The sequence below is a fragment of the Salvia hispanica genome, chromosome 1 (genome assembly GCF_023119035.1).
Source record: "Salvia hispanica cultivar TCC Black 2014 chromosome 1, UniMelb_Shisp_WGS_1.0, whole genome shotgun sequence".
In the NCBI taxonomy this organism is placed as follows: Eukaryota; Viridiplantae; Streptophyta; class Magnoliopsida; order Lamiales; family Lamiaceae; genus Salvia; species Salvia hispanica.
In genome coordinates, this window is record NC_062965.1 from 34,369,902 (window position 1) to 34,387,238 (window position 17,337).

General features: G+C 40.3%; 1 protein-coding gene and 2 long non-coding RNA genes across 4 annotated transcripts in view; 1 reads left to right on the forward strand and 2 right to left on the reverse strand.

The window, feature by feature from the left end:
* Positions 1-455, reverse strand: part of LOC125195002 (ATP-dependent zinc metalloprotease FTSH 7, chloroplastic-like) — a 5,159-nt gene extending 4,704 nt beyond the window's left edge. The window contains exon 1 of the mRNA XM_048093212.1: positions 88-455. Within this exon, the coding sequence (XP_047949169.1) occupies positions 88-455 (368 nt within the window). The remainder of the gene's footprint in view (positions 1-87) is intronic.
* Positions 456-5,353: 4,898 nt separating this feature from the next.
* Positions 5,354-6,124, reverse strand: LOC125205421. The gene is made up of 2 exons (XR_007173754.1): positions 6,056-6,124; positions 5,354-5,590 (listed from the first exon to the last, which is right to left on the reverse strand). It is a non-coding gene; the product is annotated as an uncharacterized LOC125205421 (long non-coding RNA).
* Positions 6,125-6,728: 604 nt separating this feature from the next.
* LOC125217185 lies at positions 6,729-8,653 on the forward strand. 2 transcript variants are annotated; one of them, XR_007175616.1, is made up of 3 exons: positions 6,729-8,132; positions 8,222-8,293; positions 8,377-8,653. It is a non-coding gene; the product is annotated as an uncharacterized LOC125217185 (long non-coding RNA). The 2 variants fall into 2 exon arrangements; XR_007175610.1 differs by having other exon boundaries at positions 6,732-8,108.
* The last annotated feature ends 8,684 nt before the right edge of the window (positions 8,654-17,337 follow it).

The following is a 17,337-nucleotide window of genomic DNA, read 5'->3' on the forward strand; positions in this document are numbered from 1 at the left end:
TTCGTGGTCCCTGGGTGAGCAGTGTAAGGTGTTTCATGCGCTTTACTCCTGATCTCATTTCTGAGTGTCTCGTCATTGGGCACACACAATCTTCCTTCAAAAGTGAGGGCGTTATCCGCCTCTTCGCGGTAACTTGCCTCTTTTCCTGTCCTCACTTTAAGGCAAATTTTCTCCAATGCTTCATCATTCCTTTGAGCCTCAACAATTTTGGCCCTTAAGTCTGGTTCAATCACCAAAGTGGCGATCCTACTTTCCACCGTCTCCGGTGCTCTTACTACTTCCAGTCGCATCTTAGCAAACTCACATACGAGCTCTTCATTCTGTGTGAGGAAGGTGGTCAATAGGGGTGTAGCCTTTCTGCTCAAGGCATCTGCCACTATATCCGTCTTGCCAGGATGGTAATTTATACCACAGTCATAATCCTTTACTAATTCGAGCCATCGGCGTTGTCGCATGTTCAAATCTTTCTACTCGAAAAAGTATTTGAGGCTCTTGTGGTCCGTGAAGATCTCACATCGATCTCCGTAGAGGTGATGTCTCCAAATCTTCAAGGCATGTACCACTGCCGCTAGTTCCAGATCATGAGTGGGGTAGTTTAACTCGTGCGGCCTGAGTTGGCGTGACGCGTACGCAATCACCTTGCCATTCTGCATTAATACGCATCCGAGTCCGATCTTTGATGCATCGGTGTCCACCACATAACCTGCTCCTGGTGCTGGCACGGCTAGGACTGGTGCAGTGGTCAACTTTTCTTTTAACAGCTGGAAGCTTGCCTCACACTCCGGTGTCCAATTGACCTTAGCTCCTTTCTTGAGCTGTTGAGTCATTGGTTTGGCTATTTTAGAAAATCCTTCAATAAACCTTCGGTAATATCCAGCCGAACCTAAGAAACTTCGAATCTCATTAGGCGTTGTTGGTGACTGCCAACGTTGTACTGCTTCCACCTTTGCAGGGTCCACTCGGATCCCTTCTACCGTTACTATGTGTCCAAGGAAGTTCACCTCGTTAAGCCAGAACTCACATTTTCCAAACTTAGCATAGATTTTCTCGGCTCTCAACGTCTCTAAGGTGGTTCTCAGATGTTTCTCGTGTTCCTTCTCATTCTTCGAATAGATAAGTACATCATCTATAAAGACTAGGACGAACTTGTGCAAGTACGGGTGGAACGCGTGGTTCATTAGGTCCATGAACACCGCCGGGGCATTTGTAAGCCCAAAAGGCATTACAGTGAACTCGTAATGGCCATATCTGGTGTGGAACGCCGTCATTGGTGATAGCCTGATCTCAAGTCCATTTTTGAGAATACACCCGCCCCTCGAAGTTGGTCAAAAAGGTCATCAATCCTCGGTAGCGGATACTTGTTCTTGAGAGTCAACTTTTTCAACTCTCGGTAGTCGATACACATCTCAGTGTTCCGTCTTTCTTCTACACGAAGAGTACTGGTGCGTCCCATGGTGACACACTGGGTCGGATGAAACCCAGGTCTAGTAGTTCTTGGAACTGTATCTTTAGTTCTTCTGACTCGTTAGGCGTCATTCCGTATGGTGCCTTCCTTTGATACTAGGGCTGATTCAAGCCATCCATTGATTAATTTATTTTCTATGACTGGTGAAGCCATTCCTCATATTAAGCTTCATCGTCACATACGGAGTTCTCTAATGCTTGCATCGGTCGTAATTGTAGCCATAGGGCTAGCAAATTAGACTTCGTAACCTTCTACTTAGCTGGGGTAGTCTACTTTTCGTAGTCCTAAGGATACTTTTATGCCGGTCGTAATCCATTTTGTCATGATTTAGTACAAACTTTGTTTTAATTATATTTATCCTTGAATACAGGAATAGTATAGTGAAGGTGTTGGCTTCTTTCTCCAAACCTTGCTGGCTTCATGCCCTTTTGTTCGACTAAGCGATTCGTGGTAAAATAATCTAACATGACTTTCCACGATGATATCGATCTCATGTCTAGGATTAACACAAAACTCTATCGTCATTTCCTTTTTGGACCGCTTAATCGGGGGTATGGTTTAACATATCACAGAATACTTCTTCGCATTTTGTTGCTAACGTTTGTCCTTATTCCACATTGTAGGACTCCATATCCGTTCTCTCGCGATAACTCTTTAAAGAAAATTTTTGATTCTCTCCTCCCGTAGCAGGGATGGTGAGGGTAGTGGTGCTATCACGCAAATTTTTGATTCTCTCCTCCCGTAGCAGGGATGGTGAGGGTAGTGGTGCTATCACGCGTTTTTTTTTTTTCCCGAATGTCTCTCCAACCTGTGGCTCTTTCTATCCACCTCTCAGACGAATCCCTCTGGTTGATGGAATTTGTTTCGTCAAATGAAAACTACGAATATGCTCGCATTTGATCCATGATTTTCATTACATAACCATGACTGAGTCCTCGTTTCTTGTGACTCACTTATCTTACTCTTAATAAGCATTTCGATCCGTTAAACATTTGTATATATGGTCTTGTACATCATCAAAAGTCATTTGATCTATATATATATATATATATATATATATTCCTTAACATTTCTCTTCTTAAGGATAATTACCTATCCACATAGCATAAGATTCGATCTTTTTTCCAGCTTGTTACAAGCGGTACGAAGATGTGAAATATTTAACGTTTCGTGTTGTCGATTATGCGACGCTTCTGGATGCTGTATCATTTTCTGCACGTGTGGTAATAGAAACTTATTTATCATACGTATCTTAAAGGAATTAAGGCTATGCATTTCTCGAGAGTCTTGTATCAAGAACTTGGAGATTAATCTAACAGTCTTAACTTGGATAGGAACATAGAAGGATCATGACTGAAAATTTGAAGGGCTCCAGAACATCAAAGTGGACAAGGATAACATCTCTTGTTCGACTCTTATGAATTTTCATCATCAACTTGCGACAATTGATATTGAAGGAAAATACTAAGTTCAATTGAACTCATCATGTCAATTCAAAGAACCAGGCGGTCCAAATGGTTTTAGATAAACCCATCGAATTTGAAAACTCACTTCTGATGGGAGCTTGAAAGAACATGGGGTAGGTCATGAAAATAGGATGATACTGAACTAACTCTCAATTTCCATAGTAGGCTGTCAAATAATATAGTTCAATTGTCCGCTCAAATTGACTAGATCCGGACATCAAGGATGATGGTTTCAACATGTCAAGACCTCATATGATTAGTCGCAGGAGGGTTTAGAAATGTGAACAATTGCCATGATTTAACGTTGATCATGGTTCACCAACATCATAATGTGGAAATCATGGAAATACATCAATGGATTCACAGGTAGCGACCAAAGTGAAAGAAATATTTTTTTGGAAAAGTCAACTACCATCAAGGAAAATGCAATTCATTAGCCTTAACTTATTGTTTCAAAAAGAAATCCTGAGCTAGAAACAATGCATGTAGTGGAACTGGGCTAAAAAATAAAAAATTCACCCATATAAGGATGAAATAGCCGCAATATGGTTGCCAAATAAGGAGGTGAACAAAAGTTCTACTTATTGTGCCATTCTCTGAGGAAAAATGTCTGAACAATAAGCAACTTAAGGGTGAAGTTGAGAGTTAAAGAACCCAGGATATTGATCTTATAAATGATGGGTCGTAGGAGACAACTATCAACAAAGATAGTTGAGAACATATGAGTCTTCTGAATTTAGGATTTGAAAGTGAGTCACCACTTTCGTTGAAAAAAAATGATAGCGACTTATTAATTGTAAAAACATGAGTCAATCAAAAATCTTAAATAGACGGCAGGACACCCTTGTTAAGGATGTTCAAAATGAGATTATCCCGGAGGACATGGTCGTAAGCAACTTTGGAATCAAAGGTTTATAACTGGGGCTTAAGAATTCAACACTTTACATTTTCTAAACAAGGAGCTCAACTACTATAGCCAACCTACTGAAAGAGGGTCACAACTTTCATAGGAAAGGAAAAAAAGTGAGGCATCACTTGCATAAATGCAAGTCAATCTAAAGTCTAAAGTAGACGAGGGCATTTTCATTAAGGAGGTTCATAGAAAGAAATCTATGGGAATCCAAGTAAGTACTATTGATCATAATCATCTGTCCCAGTTATGTGGCACTTCCTTGGTTGTTCTTTCGGAGCTCGAACATGATCAGAGCGTTCTAGGAAACCATACATTCCAAGCCAGGATTCCTGGTGTTACTACTAATAACTGTCGTTGAAGGTCATATTTTCATAATGTTCTCGATAAGTCAGGACGGTCATTCTCGTAAAACATTGCACTCTCCATCGTGCTTCACAACGTGCTATAAGCATTGTTTCTAGATCGCGTAGCCTCCTTGACTTGCTACGCAAGACTGGATCACTTAATTAGATTGTAGGTACGATATCTTTTCGTGTAAGGATACACCTCCTTTACTGGATCGAGGGTACGCTCATTTTGGTTATGATTGAGATCATAAAGGCAAATGGAACTTTCTATTGTTCACATCATTAAAACGTTCGATAGACGCCCATGCGTAGTAGGTAGTTTTTCGTATCTCGCGTGATCGTTACCATCTAAGAATAGATGGATTCATTCATAAATTATAAGGTTCATTCTTGTACATTTGGAATTATTCCAAATACAACATCACGAATCATGGTTTCGTCCAGACATAAGGTGGAGGAAAAAGGTACAGGGTCCGTTTTCAGACTCATTCATCTATATTTCCTCATTTTAAACAAAATTAGGGGTTTGCCCTAACTTGCATATACTCGTTCATTTTACCGCTTAGAAAAGCGGCTGGGAATCATCAACTTATATTACTGTTCAAGAGCTTTCAGCCTAATGTACTTCTTAGGCATCCTATGTTCACATGCATTAGTCATTTCGTAACTTTCTAAAAACTTCCTTAATCTATCATCATACTTCACGTAATCGAGCATGCGTAACTAATAATACTTTAGCATTTGTCTCAAAGACATCCGTACGCTTAACATTTTAAACTTGAAATCCCATGGTTCGTAGGAAAAATGGAATTTACATGCTTTTCCTTGAAAACCTTGAATATTTTCAAAATATCTTCAGAAAGAAATCAGTTTTCCTTTTATCAAGTTCTTTCATGAATAACTAAAAATTTTCTTGTAAGAACTCCTTTCTTACCTCATTGTTGCGGTTGAACGTGACGAGTCGAGGTGTTGGTTCCCCTTTAAGCTTTCCATTTTAGTCATATTGTAGTCTAGTACTATCATTCTAGACTAAGGCTTGAAGGAAGGTTCTTGGGTCCAGAGCGAAAGAACGGTGCTCTGATACCACTCTGTCACAACCACAACTCCCTAGTGCTAGTGAACGTAGCTATTTCGCGACTAATATAAACTCATCACTCATGAATTAAGCATAACAGAAACAATTCAACTCAAGGAAATAGTTTCGAAGGCAAATGGGTACATAGTCAAAAGAAAGTCAGAGTGTCAAGACTGAAATCATACATTCCTAGAACATAGTTCTACTGCAGCGGAAGAGTCCAAGACAAAATAGTATGTATGAAGACATACTACTTTGGGCTACCTAACTACTTATTAATGATCATTTCCCAACAACACCTTCGCCTCCTCGTACACGTTCAACCTGCACATTAGAAAAGAAACATGCAGGGCTGAGTATTTGATATACTCAGTGGGCACATTGCCGAAACATAATTTTCGTAAAAAGTTTTGTCAGCCAGTTGAGTGAACACGGGGTTTTAACTTAAAGGGCCCGAGTCACTAAAATTTCTTTTGTTCGTAAAGTTGATTGCGCAATCACATAACATATATACCATATCTGAAACGTATGTGAACCGGGAATGTGGCCACATTCCACGACGGTCACTGGACCGGCCAACTTAAAAGCTAGCTCACGATCCCCATATGTGTACACTAGTCCGAGTAGGCTTTACTTCCCTACTGGGACCCGAATTCGATTAAACATAATTGGCATAGCCAAGCAGATAGGTAATCCATAAAACATAAAGTGGCATGACAAAACATAAATAGCACAATTTTCACATAATCATGCTAAAAGGCAAGTTCACATTTTGGAAGAAATGCCCACCTCGATAGCTTAAGTCTTTTCGGGAAAAATCTTTGACTTGGTCTTAAACGACGTGCGAATACGTCCCTTTAGGAAATAAAATAATACTTAATTAGACTTTAAGAAATCAATTAAGCTTAAACGTGAATGCATCCTAAGTGCGTGCTCATTTATTCTTTCTCTTATTTTTCTAAAAAGTTCTAGGAACCTTAAACATTAATTAGATCGGGAGATTTAATTTATGGTAGAGGTTTAGGAAATAATTCATTACCTCTGGGAGTATTATTTTCCATGTAATTTATTCAAGCATTAAAATAAATCCGAGGTTTATTTTCATCGTCTCGAAATTAATTAGCGACCATCATTTCAAACGAGCCCAAGATTTAAGTTGGTGACTAGTCAACTTAACTTATTCCTTAGCCCAACTTAAAACTAAAAGTAGCCCAACCATTTTAATTAGTTTGGCCCAAACTTATCTCAAAAGATTGGCCCAAATTCTATTCTCAAATATACTCCTTTACCACACTTGATAATCCCCAAATTTCACCTTCCAAAATGAAATCCCTAGACGGAAGAATAGAGAAGCAGCGGCACCTCTCTTCCTCACGCCTCTCTCTTCTGTCACCCTCCTCCGGCGAATCCACGCCGGAGTGACCTCTTCTTTTTTTCCAATTTGAATTTCTCCAAAGCGAGAAGGGCACAGCGGCGTCTTCACCTCGCGCCCGATGCTGCTCCGGTCGGCGCCTCCTCTGCGTCGCCGGCAGCGCACAGCGCCTCCTACCTCGTCTCCGACTGCTCGACGAATAGACCCACCGCCGCTCGTCTCCATTCGCCGCTGCCTCCTTCGCGAGGCAGCCACGACACTCGCCGGAGACTCACGTCTGCTGCCTCCGTCTCACGCCCTCCGTCGAGCGCTCTCATCCTCGGCGAGTCCAGCAGCACAGAGGAGGCATCGCCTCCTTCTGCCTCTCTCAGCCGTGGCCTGCAGACGCCTCGCGGAGTTTCCGGAGTCCCGCCGGAAGTGAGGAGGAGGCATCGCCTCTCTCTCTCTCCGTGCTACACAGCGGTGCAGCACTGCCATTGTCGCATTTCACAATTGACGCTGCCGAGGCAGCGCCGCTGTCATCCTCTTCTGCAGCGACAGTCACCTCAGCGAGCCGATGTCGCCGAGTTCTGCCTCCCCGTCGGCGCCCCGCCGCCGGACGTTTCGCTCCTTAAGCTAAGTCTATCTTTCTTTCTTTTTTTATTTCTCTTGTTTAAGCTTTCTTGAGTTATCTTGGAGGTGTTTAAACTTGGTGTGGCTATAGAACTATGCTCTTGTTGTTCATGTGCCTTGGTGCTTAGGATTCTTTCATCCTTAAAATTGGATTCTAAGATAGATTAGCTACATTGGGTTGGAGTAGAGCTACTGAAAATTACTCTATGTCTTTCTACTTAAATTACATGATGATATGAGATGTCATTTGGGAGAGCGGTGGAGGTGTATTACCTCTTGAAGCAGTTGCTTGATTTTCAGCTTCTAAAACTTGGACTCTCTCACTTACTCCCTGATTCCTTGTTGAAATGTTGGGGAAAAAGATGAGCTTGCTTTAGCATCAAGTGTTTGTGATGAGAGGAGGAAAAATGTGTTACCTATGGGGAGTGGGAGTTGCTCTTGCTGCCACTGGTGTTGATACTCCAAGCTCTCAAATTTTTCTCTAACTTTGCTGAATATTTGTGGTGTATGGGGAGGGAGTCAGAGGGCAGTATAGAGTGGTTTATATAGGCGAAGTGTGTGTACTCGTGAGGCTTTAAATGGCTTTTGTATTACTTTGTTCTCTTCTTGCAGCCAAATCCTCCTTTTTAAGATCTTCACTAAGCTTTTAATTAATACATTCGTCTCTTTCTTGAAGCACAATTACTCCCTTCATAATATCACTTGTTTGGACATGTAGGGGTGCAGGTGGTTGCTTGATTCAGGCAGATTTGGTGCAGCTAGAGGGAGACGTTTTGGGTTAGCTACTTGACAAGGAGTTGGTTAAGGGTGAGTTGAGACTCCAAGAGAGGCAAGTCTCCAATTTGGCAGCATTGAAAAGTAAACCATATTTGTTTTATCTTAGTATGTCCCTCCTTTCATTTATTGCTTAGCACACAGGTTTGCAGCCTTTTACTCCTAAGTCTTTAACAACTGTTGTTTTCTCATTGCAGCTCTCGGTTGGTGCAATGGAAGTGTAGGTGTGTACCTGCCATTTTGGGATCATTTTGACCTCCTTTGATAAAGTAAGGATGTCTTTTTCCCTTGCTTGGTTTGAGGTTGAAAAGGGTACCTTACAATATTTATTAGTTTTGTTTGTTCATTGCAGGTTTGATGGCAGATAAGGGAAAGGGTTTTGAATCTTGGTGATGTGGTCTTGGATCGAGACAAGGCAGTCGGGCTGGCTGCGTGGGCCATCGGGCTGCCCTTCAAGTCATTGGGCCGAAAGAAATCTTGAGTTCGAGAAGAGAGGCCCAACATTTGTATATTTGCATTCTTAAATTCTTTCTCATCAACTTGTGTGTAATTTATTTTGTAACTAGAGAGTAGCTTGATATGTATTCGAATTTTCTAGATCAGCAAAGTAACCTCATATTCTTTCTTGACATTTATTGTATTTAATACATATATACGAAATATGTTATAGTCCGATCGACACTCTTCAATTTAGCAAACAAGCAAAGTCATTGACTAATATTTCTGATTTGAAAGTAATTAGAAGAAACAAACGTTTCTCTGGTTCGACATTAAACGTTAAGAAAAGGTTAATAAAAGAGCGGGTATTACATATAGTATATTTACCTATTTATGCATGTCATCTTGTGCACGAGACATGTTAATTTTGTCTATTATTCCAATTTTTTTGTGTCTTTGAATGGATTCAAACAGTAATAGTTTAATATCAACAAAAGTTTCCTACTAAATCATGATTGCGACATTCAATTTTGACTATATCTAATTTTTTTCTTATATATATTTTTTATCTAAGAGGTAAAAAAGATGTTTTTGAAATTTAACTTTAAAGAATATTACGTATTCAAGCCTTGATATTTGATGAATAATTATAAAATTTTATAAATTTGTTAGGTTCATATACTTGTAATTATAACATGCAACATCAACTCATGTGTCATTATCTACTAACAAAACTAACAATATTGGTTTTTCCTTCCGTTGTACAATTTCTTTTAAATAGAATAAAGAATATGAAAAATATTGTTAATACAAAGTCAATAAAATGAACTTAAACATATTATTTAAATTTAGATTTAGTTAAACACATCAACGCAAGTGGGCCTGGGCCGGGCCGGGCTAAGCAAAATTTAAAAAAGCCCGGCCCGACCCGGCCCACCTCAGACATAGGCTTGGGCCGGGCTGGCCTCAATATGGGCGGGCCTCAGCGGGCCAGGGCTGGGCTGGCCCGGCCCGGCCTACTTGACATCTCTAGTTGCATGCATATGACCCCGGAAGGGATCACCTACAATAAGCCCTAAAATAAATCCTAAAACACACTCACGACAAAATAAAATGAACCCCACCATCACTTATCAAAATTGCTCATAATTATAAGATTATTTTATTTTAGGATTTGTTTTAGAATTAAAGTGTGTTTTAGGATTTGTTTTAGGGTTTGTCGTAGGTGATCCCTGACAAACCCTTGCATATAATCTACTTTCCTCAATAATTTAGAATAGTTGTGTGATTCACTCTAGTAGCACTATAGTCAAGATTGGATGTTTAAACTGTTAATTAGTAAACTAAAATAGTTAAGTCAACACCCCTGAAATTGACTTACTTGCCTGATTTTTACTCCGTCCGTTAGGATAATTTCCTTTTTCATCTGTCAAATAAAACTATCTCATTTGAAAAGTTCTCTCAAACTTATTACTCATAATCACGTATACTACTAGGGCCCACTATTAAAAAATACTAATAATAATTAAATCACACTATCCACTAACAATATTCTAACCACCATTCATCTCATCTCTCTTACTATACCAAGTATGAATCAGTTCCCGTGCCATCCCAAATGTCCTTATATTTTTGGGACGAATGGAGTATTATTTACTGTATGCTATGTCTTCTTATTTACTACCTACTTGTTCTGGCTAGTTTAATAAACCAAAAATCCTGTGTTTCCAGATATTACATGAGACTTGATTCTGATAGGCAGTTTGCAATCCTATTTCCCATGATTAGATGTTTGGTACTGACTTTTAGTGCTAATAAAAAGTGTAACAGGGACCTACAGTTCCAGTCCATACAAGACGTAATGCGACGACCAGAGGGCATACCACGTGCAGATGGACCAGGCGTGGCGAGGAGTGGCGAGGGGACTCGGGTGTCGAGTAGGCCAAAGCGACAGAAAACGCAGCCCGCACGTTTCAAGGATTTCACAACTCATTAGTCAATATTTGTTACTCCCCCCGTTCCTGAACACTTGTCACTTATTTCTTTTTTCGCACGTTCCTAAAAATGCCACCTTTCACTTTTACCATTTCTGGTAGTGGACCCCATACTCCACTAACTCATCATCACTCATATTTTATTATAAAATCAACATATAAAAGTAGGACCTACATACCACTAATTTTTTCAACTCACTTTCTATTACATTTCTTAAACCTTACCGGGTCAAATGGTGACAAATTACAAGGGATGGAGGAGTATATTTTGTTACTTAGATTTGTTTCCTTTTTGCGGATATTAAAATTAGCATCAATAGAGTTAAATCTTCTAGGATTTTTTTCTTGATTCTTTTCCAAGTCGTAATATCAAATCAAGTAGGGGAAATTCTATAAGTTATAGAATTCTCATTAGATCGAGTCATTAAGAAATAAAGAATAAACCTTTTTCTCCATCCACTTTGTTTTTTTCGAAAACCCTAGCACTTAAACTAGGGTTCCGCCTCTTGCAAACCTCCCAACCCTAATTCTCGACTCTCGAGTGCTCATAATTTCGGTAGACGATCATCCATGGTCTATCATAAGGTGTTTTACATTGATCACTCTTCCCCCCACCATCTATATGGCGACAGATGGCCACAGCGAGGAGGCAGAAGCCAACAAACCGACACACAAGTATACGATTCAAGAGATGGGACATAAGCTCTTCAGCATCGGCATGCATATACGTGCGGTGAAGTATGAAAAGAAGATGATGTCGCAAGTTCGAGGAAGAAACTTTTGCTCGATAGCAAACAATTGTCAACAAAAATCTGGACGATAAGCTGGCGAAACTCATAATGAAACCAAAATAATTTCGATGGAAATTCAAACGACTCAAACCAAGCTAGGACGTTTGAATTCGATCATACTTGCGAATTAATATTTTTACTTTGATATGAAATCCCGCTTATATTGAAACATTCAAATTGTAGAGAAATTTGGTTTCTAATGGTTACGTTTAAGTCCTCGTTGACTTTGATTTAGAAAGTTATTTATTTAAGCTGCATTAGTTTAACTTATTATCCAATTATCAATCATATAATTACACTAGTTATCTTATCCAGGTCATTATTGAGCTTAATCAGTAGTTACCTAGAATCACAGCAAATATGATTGGCTAGGCATTCCCCTTTTGACAAGTGACCATAAATGGACATTCAAAATCTTGGAGCAACGACAAATTACACTACCTTTCATTTCATTCCATTAAATTTTGAGTATTAGTACTCCTTCGTCCCCCAAGACCCCTTCCTTGGGTACCACGAAATTTTATACAATTTTATTTATATGTAAAGTGGAAAGAATAAAATAAGATAGAAGAAATAAAATAGAGATAAATGCGTTTCCATTTTAAGTAATGAGTCATCTAGGTTGAGACAAACCAAAAAGGAAATTGAGTCATCTTCAGTAGAACGGCGGGAGTACCTTCGTTTTAAAAGCATTTGAAATAAATAAATATACTTTTTTTTGGTATGATTTAATCATAAATTTTGAAATAGAAACATATTTTGTGACAAGATTTATCTTCAAAGAATTGCTTATTTATGGACCGAGAGAAATACGAGACTCAAAATATCGCTAAAATTTTGATAAAAATACTAAAGTCTTTTTTGATATAATGGAATAGAATGTGGATGAAATGGAATGAAAATAGGAATGGAATGACAATTACTTTATATTTCTAATTCATTGTTTTCTCCACTTTATTACATGAGCATTTTATTTTATTATACCATGCAAAAGAATTGAATGAAAGTATAAATTATTATTTCATTCACGCCTTCATTCCACACCAAACTAAGGCCTTCATTCCACACCAAGCTAAGTTATATAAAAAGGATTTTTGGCTTTTTAAACCAAAACCTTTCTCCGAATTCGGGTTTTTCCCATGAACTATGAGATTTATTTTTAAAACCACGAACTTTCATTTCGTTAGGATTTTCCCCCGGCGGGTCGACGACGAAACCCGGGTTGTTTACATGTCAATTTTAATCCCATTTGTCACTAAATTGATTACTTGGATCCTATTTGGCACAATAACACATACAATCACAATTATTACATAACAAATGACAACTTTTGAATAAACAAAACACAACTTTAACATTTTGAATTATGCTATTCAGGTCGGAAATGTGCTATTCGGGTCGGGTTGGGAAAATCCTAACGAAATGAAAGTTCGTGGTTTTAAAAACAAATCTTATAGTTCATGTTCGGGGAAAGGTTTTGGTTTTAAAAGCCAAAAACCCATATAAAAATCATATATCCCTTATAAAATCAAATTGACATTCATGAATATTAACACAGATATACTCATGTAATATCATTTCATAACTTTCAATACAAGCAGAATTCAAAAATAGCTGAATATACATATACAATGACACAATACACACATTATATTATCGCAACCAAATACTATTGCGTGTGCGTATGCTACAAAATGACACAATGCACACAATAAACACTATACATATTGCTATTGTCAATGTCCAAATTACTAGCACTGTACTTATTAAACATCTGAGTGGTTTGCATTATAGTTGAATTTGAGCTTTACGCCATCAGCCATGGGACATAAATGAGATGCCACTACCAGCCCCATAGCCATACCTCCTTAATTAACTAATACTAATAAAAAAAAAAAAAACTAAACTTTGAGCCTTTGATTATTCTTTCAATTAAGTACAGACGTAAGAAGTGTGCATTATAATATGATGCCATTAGAGTAACAACAATAGCATCGCCGCAGTGGCCTATTGTAAGCCGCGTAGGCGCCGCAGCGCTGCATCCATAGCAGAGGACCAGGCTGTGCTGGGTGGGGGAGGACGGCGGTCGCGCAGTGACCTATTGTACGCAGCGAGACCGCCGCAGTGGTCAATTTTCAATTTTTTTAATTCTCTAATTTTTATCTATAAAATACATATTCCCAATTTATTTTTTATCATTCCATTCCAGTCTCCCAAAATGGATTCCGACGATGAGTATCAACGCTCATGGGATGAGGCATATGACGCGTTGGTTGAAGAGGTTGAGCAAGAAGTACAAGAGGTGGAGGAGCGCTGGGCAGCGGCAGTGGTCCCTCATCCGATCCAGCATCGGCGGACAATCCCCTGCGACCATATCGGGGCTAACCAAAGGCTGATGGATGACTACTTTGGCGAAAACCCGAATTTTCCGTTAGAGCTTTTCCGTCGGCGTTTCAGAATATCTCAACGGCTCTTCCTACATATAGCATCGTCATTGGCTCCGCGGTACAGATGCTTCACCCTCCGATCTGATGTTAGCGGCAGGATCGAACTGTCGATGATACAAAAGTATACCACTGCAGGGCAGCAGGTCCATGGTGGACCGGTTGACATGTTCGACGAAAACCTACACATGGGTGAGACGACTAGCCTATAGGTTTTGAGGCAGTTCTGTAGGGGCATCAAGGCAATATTTGGTGGAGAGTATCTCCGAAAGCCGACCGCGAGATACTTCTTGCTATGCATGGGATGGAGCACGGTTTTCTTGGGATGATGGCCAGTATAGATTGCATGCACTGGGATTGGAAGAAATGCCCAGTGGCTTGGAAAGGGCAGTTCACTACCGGGTTCTGATAAGGATAATTTCATGCATTGGTTATGGGATAAATTCTGTGATTTCCTAGGTCTAACAAAGCTTTATAAGCCAGGTGTGTAGAGAAAATGCCAGCTCCAGGGAAAAAGAGAAGATTACCTGGAGGAAGAAGCTGTCGGGAAAAATGAGCAGAAAAAGGGAAGAGTTTACTAGACGAAGGAGCATCCGCAAGGAGGGAAAAATGGGAAACACCAGGAAGAGTCTAGAAGCTCCGCCCCCTATAAATAAGAGCACGCATTCAACATGAACGGAGTCCTTCTTTTGCATCATCAGCTCTTAGCTTAGCTTTTCCATTTTCTCTTCACACACACTTTTAGGGGAATCATCTTAGGGGTTAACGTTTCAATTCCGTTGTGGTGTAACGCCGTCTCCAAGGGAGGCGAAGATACAATCCTTTATTTGCCTTTGTTTGTGTTTCGGATTTCCCGAGTCTTCGCTGTTCGAAGCTCGGTCATGTTTTGCTACTTTCTCGTTGGATATTGTGTATTTTGCTATGGAATTTGGCACTTTCGGTTCGGTTATGTTATTGTTGCATTATTTGTTTGTTTTTGGTGGATATTGTCGATTGATCTGAGGTGGAGTTTGAATTGCATGGAGATTTGTAGTTGATCGGTTGAATCTGGTTGAACTTGCGAAGATCGGAGATGGAAATTGTGTTGGATTGTTGTGGATGGCTTGGATCCGGAGTGGATGAAGCATCCAGCGTGTAGATCTGTTCGTGTTTGCATGGTTGTGATATTTAAATTCTGTTTACTTGTTTACCTCGTCTAGTAATCGTAGATCTGCTTTAGTTTCAGTAGTTCTTTGTGTTAACCGGTTTAATTTCGTTTGCCCTGTTTCGATCCTTGCTTTGCTCTGTTTTTCATTTGTTATTTCGTGATAAAAGTTAGAGAAGATAATGTCGCTGTTAGTTAGTCCTTTAGTTGGTTAATCTGCAGCTTTTTCCGTCGTACTATGCCGTTTAGGGATATGGTCCCCACATGCTACGCTTTCCTGTGTCTAGGTTAGTTTAGGAAGCCGTTTACCCCGTCTAGTAGTAATTTTCAAGCTCATTTGGTCACCATTATGCATGTTCTGTTATCTCTGCCTAGATCTAGCTGTTAGGATAGGACATTTCATTTCCAGAGTCTAGGAATTAAATTTCAACCCCGAAGAAAATTGCGTGGCAGCAGCCAAAAATAGTTTCCAAGTCTTTCAGCATGTTTACTTACACATCTGTCTCTGTGGATTCGATCCCTGCTTCCCTGTACTAATCTTTTTAGCATAGCGGGTTGAGGGTTTTGAAAGGAGAAGGAAGTGATTGTGTGCCCAACGACAGGTAACCCGATGATTCTTTGAGTTCCTAGACCCAGTGTCTAATGGATTCTATGGATCGGGGAAGTTCTATTTTATATAACAACGCAACACTCATACACCTTCGACTCTTCAAATGGCGCCGTTGCCGGGGATGGATGGTGTAGTTTGTTTACGTGTTTAAAGATTTGGTGTATATAGTTTTAATTTCCTTTTTTTTTTCCCTTGACAGTTTATGAGCAAGGGCTCACGATTTACAAACTGGAGTAACCTGTCTGGGTCGAGGGACGCTCAAGTCAGGTGGCAGGTCAAGGAATCAACATCCACAGTCACCACCAGATCAGGGTTTACAACAGTAGATCCATTTCCGTTCGAATCAGAAAGTGAAAAAGAGTGGAATTCGTCAGGAGGAGAGGACCCGAAGTCGTCTACAGAAACAGAGCACTCCGAAACAGAGGAGGAGGCAGACGTAGATATGGCACACCTGGTGGACCCTGATCCGGAGATCGGTTCACTCAGCGCGCATCTGGATGGTTAACCCGCCCATGCCATAGTCTCGAATCAGCGACAGAGTTCTATTGATATTAAGACAAACGTGCTGGGTGTTTTACCTACATTTTTTGGACGGAGGAATGAATGTCCTTACGAGTTCCTCAACGAGTTTAGTAAGCTGTGCAGCATCCAAAAGCGGCCCAATGATGCCATTGAGGAGGACTACCGCCTGCGTGCAGTCCCATTTGCCCTAAAAGGGAAGGCCAATACATGGCTGCTGAGGCTTCCACCCGACTCGATCAACACATGGAAGGATTTCAAACTGGAATTCCTGGACTATCTCTTCCCGTCCAACAAAACAAATGCCTTAAAGAAGGAATGTAAGAACGACTACGATGAGTTAGTCCTTGAGCCAATACTAGTCTCGGTTTAAGGGGCTGCTCGACGCTTGTCCTAATCATAGAATGATGGAGGCTGAGACTTTTTACTTGTTCTATGAAGGAGCTAATCTTGAGTCTAAGGACTTAATGAATTCCTCGAGCGGGGGGAATTTTACTAAGAATAAGGCAAGTGAAGCACGTGAGATTTTGGGAAGGTTGACCGATGCAAAGAAGGCATACGATAACCCACGTACTATCATGAGGAGAAGTTCGGCTAATGCAGTAAAGGAACAAGAAGGAGAAGGAGTCGGGGACAGGATAGATCGGTTGGAGAAGCCACTTCTAAGTGCAATTGAAAAAAAGAATTCCCCTACCTCGCAGGAGAAAGAGAAACTGCCAGGTCCAGAGGAAAATCAACTCCAACTCTATTATGGTCCACCGCCCGATGGAGAATTCCAAGCCCAGGTGAATGCAGTGGGGAATTGGAATCAGAATAATCAGAATACAAGTTGGAATCAGTGGAAGATTAAGGAGGCACCATGGAGAGACAACCCCTGTTTCAGGTGGGCCGATGGGAACCAACAGCTCCAACTACAGTACCCAGGTCCAGCAGAAGCCCAGCAGAATTGGCCTAACCGCAGTCAGGACGGACCACAGCATAATTCGAACTGGTCAGGGAAGAATCAGGAAGGGCCAAACAACTGGAGTTATCGCAATCAAGGGGACTAGCCCAATTGGAACAATAGGAACCAGAGTAATTGTAACAGCCCGCCCTCCTAGGGTACAATAAATGCGGCGGCTGCTACCGAAACCGACTCAAAAGAAGTAAACATAGGCTAGGGTTACATTTAAAGAGTGCTGACCAGAAGATTTGGAAGAAATATCGAGAGTATTTAATGCAACAACTTAACCTAGAAGTTCAAAGGAAGATAGATATCATAAATGATGGTCAAAACCTTAAGAGTACGACATAGTATCCAAGACAAAATCACGAGAAAAGGGCTAAGGCCACAAACAAAAGTAAGACGTAAATATCCCAAAAGAAATTCCAAA